The sequence below is a fragment of the Anopheles nili genome, chromosome 2 (assembly GCF_943737925.1).
Source record: "Anopheles nili chromosome 2, idAnoNiliSN_F5_01, whole genome shotgun sequence".
NCBI classification, from domain to species: Eukaryota; Metazoa; Arthropoda; class Insecta; order Diptera; family Culicidae; genus Anopheles; species Anopheles nili.
This window is the reverse complement of record NC_071291.1, coordinates 6,159,232-6,180,816: the sequence shown is the minus strand read 5'-3', so window position 1 is coordinate 6,180,816 and position 21,585 is coordinate 6,159,232. Positions and strand designations below refer to the sequence as shown.

Here is a 21,585-nt window from a genome sequence, read left to right as displayed (position 1 = left end):
GACATCCTATCCAAGTGTAAAGAAGCTCCGACTTGGTCCTTTGATGTTTGGCAACAGCTTTTCGCTGGTGTTGCACACCCCATTCCCGGAGCCTGATTATGTGTGAAATAGAGCTCGGTGAAACTTAACCCTTTTCAGGACGAAAGTGTTGACTTCGGCTTGGGTAATTTGTTGTTCAGTCAAGCAAGCAACTATCTCGCCTATAGCAAGAGTTTTCGGTTTGTTTTTGCCAACTCGTCATCAACCTTTGTTAATGATAGCAATCAAAACGTGTTGTAAAATGTCAAGCCTATTTATTTTTCAGTAACAGGTCGATCAGTTTGTAAAATTATGCAATACCATAAGTCATCGTCATTCGTCATCATTCGTTTTGTGAATCATTCTTTTGAAGCTTGTACGCAACTGTGATGACATATACATGCATTTCCCGGTCAACAGCAATTCCCTGGCATACGTTTGTCGCCCACGAGATAAGGACATTAACAATGCATTTGCATTTCCCGGTGAGCAATTATGTATCGATTATATTCAATTTAGCAAATTATCTCCAGGCTGTCGTTGACGTTGGCTGCACTTCACACCAAACCAAAAACTCCCAACTACCTCCTGGTCGCAGTGGTTATAGATTGCTCCGATTATCCAAATGGTGACAGCATCACCCCACTCATTAGCGCGTGGTACTACGAAGTCAATGCTCTCACAAAATTGCTGGCAACGATGGTACGGGTTGCATTACGCAACCGAGAGTATGTCTCTCGAATTGGAAAACCATAATCACTCTGAAATGCTGCACGTGCAGCGGATTACCGATAACGGGAAGGCGATAAAATTGTCCGATTACTCCGTATTAAAATACCTCGATAGACGAATGCAAACGAAACTCAAGGAAATGGATCAATTTACATTTCTACATTATTGGCTGCTGGATTAATTTTCAAAGGAGAACTACCTTGTGCTTTTTGTGAATTTTCGAGCATAATAATGCTGCTTAGTCTATCGATAACACAAGGCTTAACAAGCTTTGAGGAGAATTTTCTGTTACATTTTTTTATTGTGTCGCACAATTTCAATTTATTCATCTCGTTCCGCTTCAACTCTTGCTGTACTGTGCGTATGATGTTGATATGATATTAACTGTATGATTTTGATTAACGTTAAATTTTTCAATCACTAAAGTAATCATTTAAAATATATGGTTCGATTTTTATATACCTCAAACACAAAAATTTATAAAAACCATTAAATAATATATATTATATATTATATTATTTATACGATTTCCTTTGATAAGAAACATCTTACTTTATAAGCAGTGAAGAAAGTTCCTTTAATAAGGATCTCATTTTCAAAAGGGACAATAAGGACGATGGAACGGGAGTAATTTGCTTGTCAAGACAGGAACAAAAATATTGATGCACAAATTACGCCCAACTCCCGTTGCTAAATTTCACGTCAACCCCGAGAGCCCCCGTCGAGATTGATGCCATCTAATTACTCGCCCATCTAGACGCACGGAAATTAATGGTACCCGACCCCGAAATGTACTTACCGAGCACGATCCACAGCACGATGCAGTTGCCGGTAATGGCCACGAGCAGCATCGCGCCAAACACCACACCCCAGGCGGTCTTCAGCTGCCAGGGCAGCTCGTACGGGCTCTTGGTGTTTGGGAAGAGGCATTCCGTGATGAACTCCCTGCGAACGAACGAAACGGTCAACCGTTGGGTCACGCTGGGTTTTCGCGAATCACGACGACGCTGCGGGAGTGCGTGTGTGTGGATGTTTGTGTGAAAATTAACGACCCCCAAAAACATGGCCGTGCGGTAGTGTTAATCATCGTTGGTAGGTATCGCAGAAGAAGCTATTTAGAGTCTCCTGAGCAAAAACCTGAAACGGCACTGAAATGAGGAACACGAGCAGTGCAGCTATGCGCGTTAAGATCCGATTACATTAGGAACTTGACAGTTCCACCAAACCATCAAATCGTTCCATGAACGCCTGTGCATAAATGTGACCGATTTTTCGGATGATTAATTAATTTCCTTTCGATGGTGGGTCGACGTGTAGGATGACAGAGACCTTATAATACCTACCCGTGAAGGATCGGTAAAAATGTTTCTTGTCCTGTTATCCTTCCCGATCCCGCATGTCGCAAAATTGTACGCAGTTACTTTTGCTTAGTCGGATAAGCTGAAACCAAACTCCTATGATTTGGCTGTTTTCGCTGGCGTTTGGCATGATTCAACAAAGAGCTCAAGTGAATGAAAGCTCAAAGTGAATTGGCTTTCCATCGTCGATTACGAGTGGTTTTAAAATGAACCACTACAGGCATTGGTGTGTGATTGAAAAGCCACCAAAATTCTCCGTTTTGTTGAGCGGAATTTCGGTTCGCCGAACAAACAATTCAAGCAATTCCACTTTTCGTTTCATCTCATGTTGTTAGCCACGTCGGGTATATTTGTATATACGTTACGATATTCACTTTTATAGGAATGTATGAGGATTATTTTCTCTTTTGCAATCCGAATGAGCTACAAAATAAGTCTCGTCGGTTAACTGATCGCATCAAGGCGGTTTACCATATTATTTCTAATGGTTGCATTTTCAAGCATACTCTTTGGAATACCCAGCTTAATGGGTGTTTTTGAAATACCTTGCAAATACATAACCAAGTGACAAATTCTACAAGAAAGCAGCAAATGTGATAAACAATTAAGCACATTTGGATTCGGAAAAAACACCGAATCATTAGCCGTAAATGTACCTTATTTTTGTCGTGTAAATCGGTGGTAATGAAAATTTTAATGTCTATAATTAGGCTATGTCTAATACGGAAATGTAAGAATATAAAACCGAGGGGATGCAAATAAAAGAATTTTTGAAGATAAATGATAAACTGAATGCGTAAGAGTTGAAGAGTTTAGAGGGCTTCTAGTGAATGGGTTTATTCGACTCAACACTTGCCAAAAATCGATCCAACGATTTTTCTGCCAAAACGAATTGATTGTATTGGCAGAAGATGAACCGGCTAGCATATAAACCAAACAAAAAGAAAGACGCAATGTGGCATTTTCTTGGCACGTTGGCACGAACGTGAGCTTTGTAAACGAGTTATTGTTCGCAAGTCAAGCAATATGTTGCACCGTCTTCACTACGCGTCGGATGGAGCAATTTATATTTCGTTTGGCTTTCTGTATTCGATATATTGACAAGTATACAAAAACGAAACACTTTCCTCTCTAGCATTTGTCACAGGTGTTGCAATCATGCTTTTTCGCAAACTTATTGCTTTATCGTACAGAATACGTCACATTTCAAAGCAAATACCACGTGAGAGTAATGTATGACTTACGCGAGACGCGCATTAAGGAATCTAATCATATTAGGTGTAGAGAACAAGCTAAGTAAATATGACACGAATTATAATTTAAAATCAACGAATATATGCGTTTAAAATAAATAATGTAATAATTAAAACATAAAATGCAATTAAACAATATACCTGACGTAACGATAAATTGATTTCTATATTTTATTTGCGTTTTTACATTTCACATTTTGAAGACTCAAACCTGTATGAGACTTCTATTTGAAATTCAACATATACTTCCCGTAATTTCAGCCTCGATTAGCTCGATACAACTGCATCAGTCGGTAGTTGCACGCGCTTTTCATTGTCCATCAAAACATACATCGAATGCAATAAACTAGTTCCCCAACTGTCGGTGTCGAATGCATAGTTGACGGGAAGCAAGCCTCACAGTGCTTTCGTTCAATGCACCCTCTCACCCGATCATGTCGAACCGGTTAAATAAGTTTCCCTAGACTGGCGTGTATAACGTTTGCGTTTCCGCTCGCTCTGAACTACTAAGCCACGGCGGATCACGGGTCTCAGTAGCGTTCAACCCACGCCCGTTTCAGGAGCGTTTCCGCCAGTGCTGATCTGCATAATGGATACACTCCGGACCGGCAGGAAACGTTGCAATACCGTCGTCCTAGTCCGGACGTGAAGGCCGCCTAGGGAATACTGACGTCATGTGTTTGAAACGTTCCTGCCCGAAGCACCGTTTGACTTGGTGACAATTTTTGGCTCACCCGTTGTAGAACCAACATTCCCATTTGACGCAGTACCAGACTCGCTGTTGACATGTTTTCGCGCTGTTGACTTGCGGCCTTAGACTGCCGTGCGGTGGACGACTTTCCAAAACGTGCGGCATGAAGGACATTGTTATATGTGTTTCCACGAATCGACGGATGTGTCTTTGTGTACAGCGAAACGGACTAACATGCGTGTGAACCACCCCAAGGTCAACTGTCCACCGACTGAGTTCACTTACGGCACTTCATCAATTATTCGTCCTGTTCTGGGAAACTGATCGTAATCAATAGAACATACTTTAATTCAAACCAACGGTGTTGGGCTCGTTGCGCTTCCATGCATGGAATCCCTAAATTGGATTCAAATACTTTGGGGAATTCGGCGCAGGTCGTCCCCTCTACTGCCATAGCTATGCCGGTTAAGGAATTTGCATGCCTCTCGTGCATGAATGAGATCACGCATTTTCAAAATTGTCTTCAAATTGTCTGCTTGCTACTGACCAGAATAACACGAGCGAACCGGCGTTTGTTCAGGGAATAGCTTAGAAAACAGAATCAACTCACCATGAGAGGACAAACCAAATTTGTGATGCATGGAGAGAAACGAAAAATTTATATGTCATGGCAAATACCATCCCTTCGATATGCGCTTTGCCCTTAAGGCAAAAGCTGAAACCACCTTCCAAACACAACATGAGTGCTTCTATTGGAACCCCCGATGGAGTTAGAGTGTTTGCCATAAAAAAATCGTTCGAGTCGGAAGAGAAAAGTTTCCCATTTCAAACCAACGCTAGCTCCTCCATCGCAGATGCAACTGTCTCAGGCCCCGACACTTGTACCTGCCGGAAAAGTTGACAATTTCGCTTCCAGCTCGCTGATGCCAAATTTTCCCGAATTTTCTCGCCGGTCTATGCTTAGGGCAGCATGCATAATTTATTATGTGAAGTTGACGACTTGCCAGTCGTCCCGAGGATCTACACTGTTACTTCCTCATCTTTCACATCTGATTTTGGGATCTGATGAGTCTCGTTTTTCGTCAGATATCACCATGGACTTCACAAACAAAAGTTAACCAGCGTAATAACCAAAACAATGAAAAAGTGTTTTCATTTTGAAATAGAGCAGATGATCAACTTGTCAACATGTCGTTGTCTCTGATAAACTTAGCAATTTTTCTGCTTACTTTTAGCCACAGTAACCATTCAGTATCAATATGGCCGAACCCTTACTGCAAATTTGAAAATGACACTATTGTGATTGTTGAACTTTCTCTAAGTGCTGAACAATATAAATAAATTCTTTCAAAAGATTTTTTACCACCGACATTGACATGGTATCGATTGCAAGCTGCTTGTTAGCAGTCCATGGTTTATTGATTGCATTCTACCATGCATCAATTGTAGCATGCTTTAAGCCTCTATTTAATTTATCCTTTAGGTTCTACGAAACGGAAAGAATGTTTATAGCTACCAAAGTGCTCGTTAATTTGCTTCAGGGTTAACCTAACGATTGAGTTTTTTTTTTCATCAGCTCTTTATTGATGGAGGTATCCTCGCAAACGAACAGGATGGCATAGAACAAAATGAACGTGTGTCGAACAATAAAGCACGCCTTTTCTTGAAACACAACTGACAGCTAACTCAAACCAAAGGTTTTTGCCGACAGAAGAACATACAACATACAAGACCAATTTAAAGGCTAATGTCTGAAAAGGGCCTGAGGGACACTAAGCAAATCAAACCGTTCTCTTGAACGACATGTGGGAATCCAGTTCAATTACTGTCAACACAAATGGTAGGGAATTCATCAACGACCCTTCGCGAGCTGATAGGTATCTGGAAAATACGAGTGTGGATTTCGCACGAAACGGTTCTAGCAGAATTGCAACCCTCGGACGGGATGTAATAACGAAGAGAATATAAATGAGCTTCCAGGCTCGATAAATGGGAATCGTCGCTAATTTAGTGTACAAACATACATTTGTGTAGAATGCAAAAAAACAAGCAGTTATCTCACAGAATCACGCAATAAATTCCACATTAATGTACAACACGCAGAGCTCGTAGTGCATGTGCGCGAAAAACACTAAATTTTCCTGCAGCCCTCGGACTTTCTAAAGTTCATTTATTTATTGACAGTCACAAAAGAAAAGTTCAGCAAGCTTCAGTTGCTACCTGCGCAAAGTGAATGGGATTCCGAAAGCCAAAAAGTAATGTTCGAAAATTTACAAAAATGGAACAACTAATCAGGTTTCTAGGCACGTCTTAATTTCTTAGTTTATTTTACAAATGCCAAGCGAGCCTGATTTCGCTGCTTGTGCCACGATCGTGAGACACGCACGCTCCGTGAAAGCTGTTTAAACAATTTCCGTTCCTGGAAAATGTGGCCGCTTCCGGTTGCCTTCCCTCGGTGTACGGCATAATCAAAGCATCAATACCGGAAACATTACACAACCATAGGCGTGGCTCTTCCGCCTCGATCCGTCGAACATTGCGCGCATAATGTCGATTCCATGCTAGGCTCACCGAGTTTCGGTGTTTAAAATTTTTGCGATAAATTATTCAACAACTAACACTTCCAAAGACCCTCCGACGAACCGCGGGATATTACCTGAGGGTCAGCAGTTCGCTCGACTTTGGCACGTAGTCCCGGCTTCGGGCAATCATTCCGCCCAGCACGTCCAGAATCTCCGTCCGGTTCAGCTCGCCGATTACGGTCGTGTTGAAGTCGGTCGACCAGGGAAACCGCACGATAGTCGCCTGGGTGCAATTTATCAACAGCCCCAGCTCGACCTCCTCACTCATGGCTGGCAAGCGGTGTGGGTGACGTTTCCAAAGGTAAAATGGGACGGTGATTTCCGATGGATTCGGCTTTCACACCTTTCGATTCACTTCCGGCTTCGCGTTTCTGTCGCACCTCAGCAGCATCCGTTCCACACGGTCGGTTCAGTCGAACCTTGGCCCTGTCGATGGGGCATCTAATCGCGTTTACACGAGCACTGGCAGCAGAGTCGAGGATGCCCCGGACACACGAAACACAACTCGCACTCGATCTCACACGTGTATTATTGGCACCTTTTTTTTCACTGAACCGATCCACTACGGAAGGACACCAGCTGCAAATGGACGTGAAAATTCGGATACTCCATTCACTGACCGAACCGTCACGTTCCCTGATTTTCCACCGGTTCGCTCGAGTGACAAAATCAGGGCACTAAGCTCAAAATCCTCCACCACCGCATTCACCATCCAAAACTACGAGCATTGTTATTGGTTTACACGAGTTCGGATGGCGAATATTTTTTATTTTCTCGAATTAATCAATTTCATTTCACTCGCGGTATTACGTTAGCATCGTTTGATTTTTACACGCTCGCGAACCGACACAGGAAGCGCGTCTAAAGTTTTGCCCGAAATTCCCATCCGCTGAAAGCACCCGGAATAGTTCTAATCATCGCCTCAAAGCCTTTTGCTGTTTGTAATTATTCGTTCAACTCGAACTGAAGTGGGGGAAAATTTCAATTAGCTATCACAAAATTGTGCGGGCATTCTGGGTGTCGAATTCCAAATCATTGATTTTACTTTTAATAGCAAAGAACGACCGTTCCATTACACTTCCGCTGAAGTCAGGACCAAGGCACATACACACAAACACAGATTTATCAAACAGAACCGTGCCGGTACGTCGTATATCCTCCACCGTTCACTACGGCTGTTTTCCGAAGAACCTTTGGAAGTCTAAAAATAAGTCATCGCGGGAGGTTTGACCGACGGTTTTTCTCTCTCGCCGCCGGTTTAATTTGTCAAGCAGTCCTTTTGGAACAATATAAATCCCGAAAAGTCGACGGTTGGAAACTCGTACTCGCGGAACAAGAAACGAGAAACGAGAGTGAATATTTACGAAGCACCCAAACAAACACCACCTCCAGTGAAAAGGAAGCTTTTGCTAGATTCTTCTTTTCAACTGTACCAATATAAGGTAGTAGTAAGTTAGCTATCAAAGGTGGATTTGCTTTTTCTTTTGTTTTTTGCTTGCACGCTTCCCACACATGCCTCAAGTTCGATCATTTTATTCCACCGCATTTATTTATCGGCTGCAAACATGACGCCTCACGGTTGCTACTTTATGCGGCATACGCTTACACCGATACGCCCCATTTAACAAGACCCATCTAATGTTCCCGGAAGTTCAAAAATAACTACGTATCGAAAGCATGTGTTGGGAAATTGACGTTCTCCAGAGCACTTTGAGTGTTTTACCATCGTTGCGTTAATTAGAACGCGTGAACTTTAATTGCGCGACGAAGCAACTTGTACGAGTGTGTGGGCTGGTGCGAGAATGAAATATTTTCCCACTAAAACACTTCTCACGAATCCCAAAGGCTTTCCCATTCCGCAGCCCAGCCGATACTGGTTCGTTGGCGTGTGTTTTGCGATGGTATCCAATTAAGTGTAAGAGTCTAAAGTCGACTCGTTAAGTCGACTTCTCCGACAAGCTCTGTCAGTCACAGCGGCTTCCGGTAAAACACTCATGCCTGCTCATTCAACGATCCGTCGGGTGGTTCTCGCATCGAAAAAATTCACTCCACTAGTTGGAAGTGAGCTTTTGGAAACACAAATACGCTACGCTCTCCAGCGCAAAGAGCGCGAGTTTTCGACCGCAGCCCACTCGGCAATGACTTTGCAACGAGCAGTTCACAGAACCATAATTCAATCGCCAACGGAAATGTAACGTTCGTTTACGGTGCTTCCATCGTTCGTGGAAGCATATTTATCTTTCCATCAGCACACATGCACACAAACCGGACGGCCACGCCATTATTCCCCACTAAACGATGCATTAACGTTTGCCAAACAAACAAATTAAGCGATGTTTTAGTGCGTCCTTCCTGGGTCCGGGGATTTTCGATCCCCGCGCCACCAGTCTGCAAGTTCTGGCTCGCCAAGCTGCGCCATTGCATCATTTGGCCCTTTTCACGGCGCTCACCGTAATTGCTTTCGGTGATTTCGGCGGGTGAAGCGCCTTAAGCAACCGCGAACGAACCCAAACGATCATTGGCGGTATCGTGGGGTATAAGGGCGCGCGTTTTATCGTAACCGACCCGGCGTAACTCTCCGATCGTTTACGAGCTCCGATTTATGGCCGATTTCTCATCGCGGCCCCAGCTTTTGCCCGAATTGCCTGAATGGACGCAAGGTCGACGAGGAATGGAAATACCCTTTCCACATCGGTTCTGTACGCTAATGGTGGCACTACAGGAAGAACGAGTCACGTGAAAACGGCCTACACATACGCTTGTGGCGTACCCACGAATGGGATCAGTTTGCCGATCGAGCTCGCGGTCGTAAAATAAACCAATCGATGATAGTAAATATAAACCATCGAGGATGATTTAGTTTGTTGATAAGTTTTTTTTTATTTGCTCCCCAGCTAGGGCTTTGATTTTCGTAAAGAAACGATGGCACCTACGGGAGTGGCAGTGCGAATCGAAGTAAACCATTGCGGGGGAGACTCGAATCATATAGATGTTATTTATTTTCGATCGAACCGCACATGTACAGGTGATGAGCGGATAAAACTCCTTCCTTTTTTATTTAAACGCGACACGAATAAAACAGGTATTCGGTAAAATTTCTTTAGCATACAATATGGTATTTTTCCTTCAGCAAATTACAACATCAATTGCGAAGAATAGAATAACGCTGTGTCGCATTTTTTCTTCGCAACCAACTTTTTCAGTACCAACTTTTAAGTGTTGTGAAGCCCACCTGGCAGACGTTCCATCTTTTGTTTATTTAACAAAACACCAAAAAATGACAACGAGCGTTGGGGGAGAATGCTCTGAAGTGTTTTTTTTTTGTTGGTGCCTCGTCCTATCTCCCCTATCTTCACCTTATTGGCAACCGGTTTTTGATGAGGTGCTGGAATCCCTTCTGGTGGCATCCGATAAGAGAAGCGGTTAAAAAACTTTATTTTACAAGCAGCCGCAACGTTCCGGCCAACTTCGACGCGACGGATTCGGTAATACATACATCAGGCTGTGGTGAATGGCTTCAGCGACCGGTTTCTCCCTCGGCAAATGGTGTAAATTTTATAACAGTCTGCTTGCGTTTGGATGTATTTTTTTTGTTTTCTTCCTATTTCTATCTTTCTCTCTCTCTCTCTCACTTTATCTGCTCTCTTTGCTCTCTTGAACCAGATTCGTTCGAGGGTTGAAGTGTTTATTTTTCAACCGAAACTCAGCGAATCGTTTAAATAGACGTTTAAGTTTGTTTCACTTTTATGGGATTCTTGGTTGTTTGATGTTCATTAACATAAAATGCCATTTTTTTGCTCCAACCTGCCGTGCTTCAAAATAATGCGCTGTTTTCTACGTTTGCTGGGAAGAAAAAATTCTTTTTTTATTATTTGTATCTGCTTTTGAAAATATCCAAAACGGGGCACCGTGCTGATTTCGTTTTCAGGCCTCCATTTACGCTCACGTGTCGAATGCCGGCATAAAATCCGGATAGACAAAATCACCCTTAAATCAACCGAACTATGATGGAACCATTCAGGCTTACCGACCTCGTCAGTCACTCACATTGCAGCCGGATTCCTTTTGCAATCCTTCACCGGATCGGGTGTTTTCGGCGGGCGGCTTCCTTGTGATTGGTCCGGTCGAAGAGCAGAATAAAGTTATCATCGTTCCAATCCGTTTACCGTGCACGCACGCAATGGAAAACCGGGTATCCTGCGAAGCGGAAATTACAGACGCGCCGGAACGGATGCATCGGTCGGCTTCGCGTACTGGACACTGACGGTTCCCGGTGAAGCGTAGCCAAGGGACGATGATTTCCATCTTTTTCTCATCGGTGGCCGGCTCTCCCGTATTAACGGTGGGCGTAAAAACTGGCACAAGCTTTACATTTCGGGTGTATCATAAAAATGGGAGCCATACACGGTCGTATGATTCGGTCACATGGCTTTTTCAGCAGCAGCTCCGTGGAAAACCCGAACGATAAAGCCCTATGAAGTCGACGGCTGGCTGCCCACGCCATCGGTGGCCGTACCGGTGAACATGGGATGGTCATCCCTTCTGAAATAATCCAGTATTCACGGGACCACCACAGGACATGAAGAAAGAATAAGGAAAACTGACGTAAAAATCCCAGAGTGATGAGAAATGTTCACCATTTCACCGCTGCCCGTACGTAATCCGATCCAAGTCCGTAGGCACTTCGTTCACCTTGATTTTTCACCGCCCTAGATCCGCGCCTGAAACAGGGCACAGATGTTACCCAAGCAATCCCAACCCGAATGCGCAATTCCATCATCCAGCAACCGTGGCAATATCGTGATGGGTAGGATCGTCCGCGGGGCTGCAACTCAATCTCAACGAGCGGCATGTTTTATGATGATGCCGTTTATACCAAAGGGTGCGCCCGTAGGCAGGGATGCGAGCCAAATTATTATGGTAGCAACACGGCTAGCATAAAAAAATCTTGCTAGCCATAGTGAAAATCGGTTTCATATTCATGACTTATCCGTTCGAGCGCGCTCGATCGTAACATTAATTATCCAAACATGCGCATGTGTGAATAGCATTTTTGGAAATATGTCTATCTTATGCTTCGATAAAGAGTAAAGGCACAACAGAAACAACAACAAAAAATGAGCAACTGAATATCATGCAAATCAGATGCGTGGCGCGTAAAATTTAGGCAAATTTATTCATAGTTTCATAAAACACCGGGCGCCTCCATCGAAGTGCTGAATGGATTCAATTTTTTCTACCATTTCTGCCTTTCCACCCTCTGGGACCGAGTTTTTGCCAATGTATAACGGTGCGTACTTGAACCGCGTATATGAGCAATAACCACCGCTTGAAACAGCTTTTCTCCCTTGTGAGGTTCTTTTTTTTCTGTGGGCACAGTTAACACAAATATTGATTTACCACTTCCTCCGGGAGCTTTTTTTGCAACGTGCTGAAGTTTGCAACATCTCGTTTATGTTGCTTCACCCCACTAAACGGAACTGCAAGGCAACTTTTGACGGCGTTGAAATGAGAACCTAATGGTAGATGGTCGGTGTTATTAACGGAAGTGCTGCTTTGGCGCCGCTTCTCACCAGGATCAACGCCAACAAATGGCTGTAGCGTAGGTTCATTTAAGTTTAATTTATACATAAGCTACCACTGGAAATGGAGGGCGTTCGCCGTAAAACGGGCAATTTGCACATCCGGAATATTTGCTCGAATGATCGTGGGAGAGAAAAAAATGAGAAATACATCAAGTTATAATAACTCATTGCCACCACGGTCGGTTTGTCGGTGCGATCTCCGTGAAGAGGGTTCCTGAAGCATCCTACTGAGAAGTGATTTGCATTTTCCCTTTCAGCAAAGTGAACCATTTCAACAACTGCTCTAGGAACAAAAAGTTTAACTTTTTTTTTTCGTAGATAAAATCAATTATCGATTAAATGGCTTGTAGTTCGCGTAACCTTAAAAAACTGCATTTATGAATATTTTCGATTAATTCTATGAACATGCTATTTTTGTATGACCGGAACTATCACCAACAGTGAGGAGTTCAATCTGTTTTATATGTTTTATTTTGGATTCATGAATGTAGACACGCGAACGTTTTTTTTTTTCACAATAAAAAACCTCCTATATCGAAGTGAACCAACCTCTCAACTAGTTGTAATTTAAAATCAACGTATGTTTATCCCAAATTTTCAATTTTAGTTTTTAAAGCAATTCAAACTTTCGAAAACTCAATTCATGTCACATAAAGCATATCAACAATGCCAAGGTGCGTATTTTTATTAATCACGTGATTTAAAAAAAGCATAGCATTCGTACGAGGCCAAGCAGTATTATATAGCTCGTGCTGTAAAGATTTAATTAGACATCCTGCTCCGAATGAAACACGATATTTATTGCCAATGTGGCTTTATTGTTCCCAAATGATCGAACCATCTAAGGTCGAAAGCATGCTCGTTCTCATGGAAATGAACCTTTGAATGAAAATGAGATTGTTTCTCTTCATTTATAGCACAATAAAAACGGTTATAACTTGAAAGCTTTAAAAAATGTTAAGTACAACGAAAAACGTGTTCTCAAATTATATGTGATGTCCTTTTCAATTTCCACAGCCAAAACAACCCGTAAGTAACCCACGTTGCAAATTTAGCCCAAGGTTTATTTTTTTTACGAATGCATTATCTTTAGTATTGACATTATTATGTATGAATATCTTTAGTTCCTGAAGACTTTAATTTTAAAGTCCTCCGTTAGTTTACCATTTCCATGATTCAGCTTTCCGAGAAAGCTTCGACAGACAAAAGAAATTAATTGAAATAAAATAAAAAAAATGCTGAACATTAAACACATAAAATAAGCAAATTTTTTACACGTCCATGTGTGGATAGCTTAAAAAGTTTCGCAGTACTTAAAGACGGGTCGATAATGACTACTAATGTGCACTGAGTTGGCTTAAGTTATCGAATTTTATTATCCGTTTTATACGCATTATCGTGCATTGGATCTATAGGCACCCAGATCTGAGCTCGGAATCCGTTGACCAAAAACTTTGTCATGCTTTTACTGGAATCTAAGCACACACAAACACACACACACGTGCACATCGGCGAATACTACAAAACACTCCCTCCACCAGCATCCACTGTGACACCACCGACGAACACCACAATGTATGCGACTATGGAATGTTGCGGTATTTTGAAATAAATCTTTCTCTTTTCCAGCAAAGCCTCCAGGCGCTCGAACACGATCACGATTTATTTCACGACCCTGTCATCACCTCACTAGGCGGTTTCGGTCGTCTAACCATCTCAGCGAGGCATTCTTCTCACCCAACGCTTAAGACTTCCGGGAGAAGCCGTCCCACCCAAAGCACCTCCTCACATTACAAAACATAGCGTTGATCGAGATTTATTCCTTTACACAAACACCCACACACGTATAGCTTTGGAAGACCTAAAGTAGGATGCTACAACACTTTCCAGCCAATGGGATGGATCACTAGCTATTAGCGCTTCATTTGCATTTTCTTTTCGCCCAATAATGTGATCTCCATCCTTCCACCACACTCGCTATCCTTGCTGTGTCGAATCGTACCGAACTTTTCGTTGGATGAATTGATTAATGAATCCGCTGCCGCTTTATGGCTGCTCATAATAACACGCATCACATTAAACGAGATGAAGTCACACAAACAAGCCCACACATACAGACACACACACACATCCATACAAACAATGGTAAACGTCTTTAAGCTCGTTTGAAAGCGTCCTTTCAGCTTCTGGTCCTTAACGATTATTAATGAGTTGGCGGGAAAGCTGAGGCTCGAAAGTCTACATCCACGACTTGGAGCCAGGACGGAAGATCCAGCCACCGTCAACGAAGGCTTCAGTTGGACTGACAACTTTAATGTACGCAAGCCGCAGGGCTCGACACTGCGTGGTCGTCGTTCAGTGGCACCCTGTTGCTTCGTCTAAGGACCACGTGCGCGCTCGGTTCCTGCTCGGCATGGCAAGAAGCTCATGCGCGATGCACCCGGTGCGGGGAGGTCGTTCCGGCCAGCTCAATCCGGCGGCCGATGAGCCTTATGAATGGCACGGCTCTCGAAAGTGCGAAACTCGACACCTAGAACGTCGCACAAGTGTAAGAGGATGCCCGGGGCTCAATACTAACAGCGCGATGATTAAAACCGTCATACTTTACCCATCGTAATGAAAAATATTCTGCGCCACAAGGTGGTTTTTTGTAGAGCTGAGTCAGAGAGATAATTACGGAGGCGTTTGCTTTGTTTTTGGATTATGCGTCAGTTTTTTCTACGAAATTGTGATTTGCCGATAGCTATTTTAAAATCCAAACCAAATCAAGACCTAATAATTATACATGCTTGAGCCACTAAGTTTGAAGCACAATATGAAAGCTGCCACCGTTTCCTCAGTCACGAGAATAAATAATTTATTGCAGTGTGTTGATTTTTCCCACGGTCTCATTTTAAACCCATCTTTTTTCCTACAGTACTACATGAAACGTGGGCTAAAATTCCGTCAACCCTAAGAAAACAACAGCGAACTAATGATATCATATGCAAAAATTGTTTGACATTTTGGTGGAAGAGAAATTCATTTTACAATTTAGATCACTGCTACTCACATAAAATCAAAACAAGTCGAGGGTTTTTCTCCATAGAATAATGTCTTGGAATAGTTGCTCTAGTTTACAGGGACACCTGACAACTTGTGCGAGTGTAACCGAGTCAGCCCGGGATAAGGCTCTCAGCGGCTGTTGGGAGGAAATGCCTTCCAGCTCACGAATAATTATTCAAATCTGAATACGGTTAGGCCGTCCGTAAATAAATAACAATAACAATAACTTGTGCGAGTGATTTAAATGAGATGAAAAGTGAAAATTTTCTCCGGTTAAATATTATTACGAAGAAGGCACGCTTATCGTGCTTCAGCCTGTTATCTTTGGCCTTTCAGTGTACTTATATCTTTACCAACAAATAGTTGCAAATTCAAATAAAAGCTGTCTTAACAATACTTATATTGATACTGTAGCAAGAAAAAAAGTAAATTTTAAAGTAACTGCTGCACAAATTTTTGCTCCAAACATATTTTGAAATCCATAAAAAATCTTTTAATTCTCGACAACCGGCGGCAAATTAAATGGATTACTATCAACTTTCTGGTAATTTGGTATACGTACAACGCGTACTGTTTACCTTGGCTAAACTTATCGTTTTTAGCTGTCACTAGTATTGATTCAACCCTGATACGATGCTTCAGATGTCAACATTCTTCAATGGTAAAAGCTAAAGCAATAGAAAACAAACCAGGAGGGCAAAGATTGTTTCTCTAATAATTTATTGGTGTCTAGCCACTGGAAGTGAATTATATTTAACCCTCTATAGTTTTTTTTAAGTTTTGCACTTTATCGTGCAACTTTTCGTATATTCAAATGGCGAACGCGGAAGCTATACAAGTCAGCTCGCTGCCGCTACCCCCAGCGCAGTATATCAACTTGTATACGGATGAAAACATACGAAAAAATCGTGCCCCAAAGCCACCGGCCCCCATCCAGGATTCGTACACAATGTTCGGCAGCCCTTTCAGTAACGACGATAACATCATTCGCCCTCTGGAAAGTCAGGGCTTCAAACGGCTTTACCCGCAACACTTCGACCGTCGGAAGGAACTGAAAAAATTGAATCATTCGCTTCTGGTCAACTTCCTCGATCTGATCGATCTGCTTGTGCATTATCCTGACAGTCCTCGAAGAGCGGAGAAAATCGAGGACCTTAGCTTGCTGTTTGTACACATCCACCACCTATTAAATGAATTCCGGCCTCACCAAGCACGCGAAACGCTGCGCGTCATGATGGAATTGCAAAAACGCCAACGATTAGAAACAGCCCAGCGTTTCCAGAATCATTTGGAGAAGGTGCGCGAGATGGTGAAAAATGCGTTTGCTTCACTGCCCGATTTAACGGAATCGGACAGGCTGGCAAGCGGTTTGGAACCGATGGATACAGGAGAATCAGGGGATCTGGCAGGTGGTCGAGGTGAAGGATGCCATCCGTTGGACCGGCTAATGTGCGAAATTGTAGATAGAATGTAAACAACTAGCATGAACGACAAACCCCCTTTCGGTAAAGCTCGCTTTCAAGGGAGGTTCCAAGAGGCGCCACGTTATCCGATTGCTGATTTGTTTTCTATTCATAATTCTCTTGAATTCTGTTTGTGCGAGAGAGTAAATAAAGCATTAGTAAGACAGAATGAAGTACATTATGGGTTAAATAAATTTCTTTGCATAGTTTTATTGCTTATTTAAAGATCTCTGAAATGCCACCAATTTGATTTTAGTATGTTTCGCTACTGTTTCCCAGTATGGTTTCACCGAAGCAAATCGTCAGATGCAATATCAAGCGCTTCTATAAAATTGGACATGATAATTCAAGGTTTGCTTATATTTTAGAAATGAAAATTTCGATATATTTATGTTCAGTGTTCGTTACATTGTGATGCAGCGACACCGTCATTTATTTATTCTGACATTTGCTTGCCAAAGCTGCTGCAAGCCATGCAAGTTGGTGGAAGTGGTTGTGAAGGTACGCAACATTGAGAGAGGAGAAGGCAACTATACCTGTATATGCATTTTTTGGTCATTTTCTCCTACACGTAAAAGGAAAAGGAGGGGGAAGAATAGAGGGGCAAAAATATTCTAAGGATTTCATTTGGCTATGCTTTTAACTTTCTACGAAATATACTTGAATTTACTCGTAGTTATTGCTTCATCGTGTTCTTTCAATTGCTATGCGTTCTTTAATTAGCTTTTAGACCCACAGGCACACACACGGAATGCTGTTGAAATAATGTTATTTTATTTTCTAAAAATTCTTTACAGTTTAATCTAGCTTTTTGTCAGTTATAATTAAGTTTGGTAAGCTACCTTTTATGAGGCTTTGTCAAATGCAACGGCGTTGAGTAAAAATCGTTGTTTTCGTGTATAGCCACCTTTACAGATAATTACATAGCAATGTCGTGCAATTCATACTCTCGCCGTGTATGAATGCCTTTCGTGAAAAGCAGAAGAAAAATGGCGTGCGTTAGTTTGTGAAAAGGATTTGTTATTGTTTTGTCTTATCGGGGAAAAGTATGTTAAATGAAGTAAATTTGGTCCAATGTGCCGTTTGTACCATCAATATCCAACACGCGGGGAAATTACCACAAAATAAACGATGAAACGGTTAGTACCGATGAAGTGGTTTAGTGTATTGTGTGGCTTGTGTTTTCGATAGCTATTGATGGTTTATGTTTCCTGGATTTCCTACAGCAATGCAACCATTCACGGAGTACAATGGCTTCAGGAGGAAGCAGAGGATGAAATAACCGGTGAACTACAAGCCAACAATGCCTCTTCTTGTAAACGACAAAACCAGTTAGAAGTGGGAATTTCGCGTGGAAGCATGGCTACCACATCCAATACCGTTCCTTATGTGTCGGGTCGACCGCATAGTTATGTACAGCACGATAATGTCCGCAATCGGGAAAAAATTACCGCAATAATCATGCAAACGGCAGAGAAAAAGGAACTATGTTGGAACTTTGACTTGCTGAAATTGCTGACGGAATATCATGCGATGCTTTTTCCCGAGGTAAACTTCTCAGAGGCCGCTATGTTGGTCGACCGTTCTGCGCAAATTTACGGACGAAAGGTGGACTACATGGGTGATATCATTTTGCACATGAATCATGATCAAAAGGCGCGCGAACAGGAAGCAGCAGCGAAAGCTAACCATGTGGATGCAGAGCTTGAAGTGCCGAACAAAAGCACGAGTCGCAAACGAGTGGGACATTTCAATCCCCAATCGTTGTCGGATTGCTTCGCAGATCTGGAATTCACTTGCAATGACAAAAAGCTGTTGCAGCTAAGCGCTTTGGTCAAACCGGTACAACCCGTCGATGTAGATCGTCGGACCAAAGTGCTACAAATGCAGGACTTTTGCGCGGAACTACGTTCCAACCCGAATCGGCAGCGACGTCAGGAGATTCTAAATCGCCTGCGGGATGATGCATGCATAGCACCGATCATGTCGAGCCATGGGGTGGCGCGGAAAAATCAAATTTGGGACCTGGAATCCGGCGAAACGATAGGCACGCGGTACGACTACCAGGTTCACCTTAACTACATCGACGGTCGAACGGGATCACTGATAGCTGAGCACGATCTGAAGCGTTTCTTTCAACGTTGTGATGTAATAGATTTCCTGCAGGAACAGCAGGAATTAGAGCATGAACGATGTTCCCGAACTGGAAAGCCAGCACCGGTTGACATGCTGGCGATGCAAGAGCGTGAGCTAAAGCTGTACATGCCGCCCGAATATCTTAAAAACCGCTATCGCATCAACGTGAACGACACGTCTGATTTTGACAATGCTCTGATACAGGCACGCGTCACCAATTACAACTCCGATCCGATTCTTTCGCTTATAGACCACGACGCACGTGCAAGGAAGACGGACGAAAATGGACCCCTCGAACTTCCCGATGCGGGCATATGTTCTACCTACTCGCGGGACATGTCGGGCAAAGACTCTAGCACGCATTATGATTCCGGATATTGCAACGATTCGGTTGAATCCAGCGAAGAACCTTCATTTGAAAACGTGTTGTCTTCGTCGAAAGCTCATGATATCAGTGCCGGGGTAGAAGAACTGACGAATAATGTATCCCACGACTCTCTGGAGGTATCGAACGAGGTGGAGAGCAAAAATCCGCTTGAAGCCGAATTGCTGGCTCTCGAGAAGAGTACTCTTTCAGAAGAATGCAGCAACAGCAAATCAGCTTTCTTAACATCGCGGCTAAGTGTCGACGAAGGCATCGGTGTGGATCGCGATTCGCCGTCACGATCGGGACCGAGCCAGGAGGAAGATAAATTTACGAAACTGTCCGTGATATTTAATCGTGGTTCCGTGTTTCCCTTAGCACCAATGCCATCGTCGCCGATAAAGTTACGGTTGAACATTTTCGGCGTACCGGAAAAGATGGTGCGTAAAAGCGTGCGGTTTGCGCTACCATCAGAATATCGAAAGCTTAAAAACGTAAGTTTGTGAGGAATTTTCGTCTTTGGCAATATAAGCTTCAACCTCTCCATCGATTTTTTCAGGCAATTCATAAACGCAGCAAAGACCCAGAGAAAGACATCTGCACGTTAGTTGTATACAATCTGGAATGTGCACTTGCCTCCGAACACGAACGATCTACGACCCCAGACTTGGAGGGTAAATTCCACAAAATGCCCGCTCTCTGTATTACGGTGCTTCATTCGCTTTCATTTTTGTAGATTTTCTTGGGTTCGAAGACGAAATAAATGAACTCGCACCTACCGGCAAATCAAAAAAGACGAAAAACTCCACGCCAAGCGCTGAATCGTCGCCGGCGAAACAAAAACGCCCATCTTCTCCGGTAGCCTACTTTACAGGGTTCGATGACGAAGACATTGAAGTGACACGCACTGAAGTTGCCGAACGTTTGAAGGTACTGCCGAAAGAACCGAAGAACCTCTCCAGCCCAAGACACGCGAAGGGAGGAACCTCTTCGCAACCAGTAACGCCTACAAGAACGCTATCGTGTGATTCTGGTATTTCTGATACGGTCGAGAGCGGTGGTAAAGACACGAATTCAGATTCGGCGTGCTCGCTCACCGCGATCGATGAAGATTCCGATGCCTACGATGGTGATGCCCAACAAGAAGCTGTGGTAACGATGGGCAATCAGCAACCGAAGAAAGAACATACCGACGCATCGAATGCACGGATCCAGCAGAGCATGAACGAGGCGAAGGAACGCTTCGATAAGGTGAGCCAGTGGCACCGAAAGCTGAAGCCGATACTCCTTGAGTCGGAAAAACGAAACCATTTCGACATACATGCGTACGGAACGCAAATCATCGACACGTTTGACCGAAATGCACCGCTCGGTGTGGAAGCAATAACGCTAGAAAAGGTGCTACACAACCAACCTCCACACAGTACGGCTCGGTTTTTCCTGTCCATGCTGATGCTGGCCAACACGAACAATGTACATATATACAACATAAACCAGGACCCACTACGACTGTCTTCCACGGCCGAGATCGAGCTGCGCCTGCTCAGTCGTAAGCGGCATCACAAAGAGATGGAAGCGTTAGGTGAATTGCTGCCCGGTGATGCCACCAGTGCCAATTGCGACCGCGCAACGCAAAAACGTCTGCACCGCAAACGAAAGATAATGCTTGACGTTCAAAGTTTCCAACAACCGGAAGAAGAACGAAGAAAACCAACCGAAGCACGAACCAATCCCTCGAGCCAACTCGACCGAATAGATCTGGATGCTCCCGTGGACGCAAGCTATCTCGATAATGTCCAGCGGATGTACGTCAATCTGAACAGTAATGAGTCTGTTCGTAAACGCATGGCATTCCGTAGGGGCATGCGAAACTGTGCCTACGGGTTGATGGAAGAGGCAAAGAATCCGCCTACTCAACCGAAGCAACAAGTGCAACAGTCTCAACTGACGATTTGTTCGCAGAAAGGCGTTGACATGAATGGTATTTCGCAGCAGTCAGCGATGCCTACGGCATCGACCAGCGGAAACAGTAAAACACGAAATGATGTTCCTGCGACGCCGCACGTGTTCGATTCGGAAGAGGATGTCCTCTCCGTCAATCTGTTAACCAATCATGCGACACTCGTACCTGCCCGCGATCCCGACACGACCTGTGCGAAAAGTGTATTCTCCCTCGCAGAATCCGGATACGAATCGATGCTCAGCGGCGGTGACATCTAGCGAACGCTCGAATGGCGAATGCATGTACAGTAGAATAAGCTTTCTGACAAGATAATTTACTATCTTTGCTGACACAATGTACAGTCCTGTACATACGATTTGTTGTTGAACTTTAGCTTAAAGATTTTATTTTGATAC

General features: G+C 43.4%; 3 protein-coding genes across 3 annotated transcripts in view; 2 read left to right on the top strand and 1 right to left on the bottom strand.

Moving 5' to 3' along the window:
• LOC128730279 (tachykinin-like peptides receptor 86C) overlaps positions 1-6,902 on the bottom strand; it is a 37,637-nt gene extending 30,735 nt beyond the window's left edge. Inside the window, exons 1-2 of the mRNA XM_053823318.1 lie at positions 6,709-6,902; positions 1,550-1,695 (exon numbers count right to left, since the gene is read on the bottom strand). Of these exons, the coding sequence (XP_053679293.1) occupies positions 1,550-1,695; positions 6,709-6,902 (340 nt within the window). The remainder of the gene's footprint in view (positions 1-1,549; positions 1,696-6,708) is intronic.
• Positions 6,903-16,078: 9,176 nt separating this feature from the next.
• On the top strand, positions 16,079-16,897 carry LOC128731886 (mediator of RNA polymerase II transcription subunit 7). Its single transcript, XM_053825039.1, has one exon. It carries the CDS (start codon positions 16,079-16,081, stop codon positions 16,736-16,738), a length of 660 nt encoding a protein of 219 aa, XP_053681014.1. The 3' UTR covers positions 16,739-16,897.
• A 961-nt stretch (positions 16,898-17,858) lies between these two features.
• On the top strand, positions 17,859-21,447 carry LOC128721699 (uncharacterized). Its single transcript, XM_053815479.1, has 4 exons — positions 17,859-17,866; positions 17,954-19,721; positions 19,787-19,901; positions 19,964-21,447. Exons 1-4 carry the CDS (start codon positions 17,859-17,861, stop codon positions 21,445-21,447), a joined length of 3,375 nt encoding a protein of 1,124 aa, XP_053671454.1.
• The last annotated feature ends 138 nt before the right edge of the window (positions 21,448-21,585 follow it).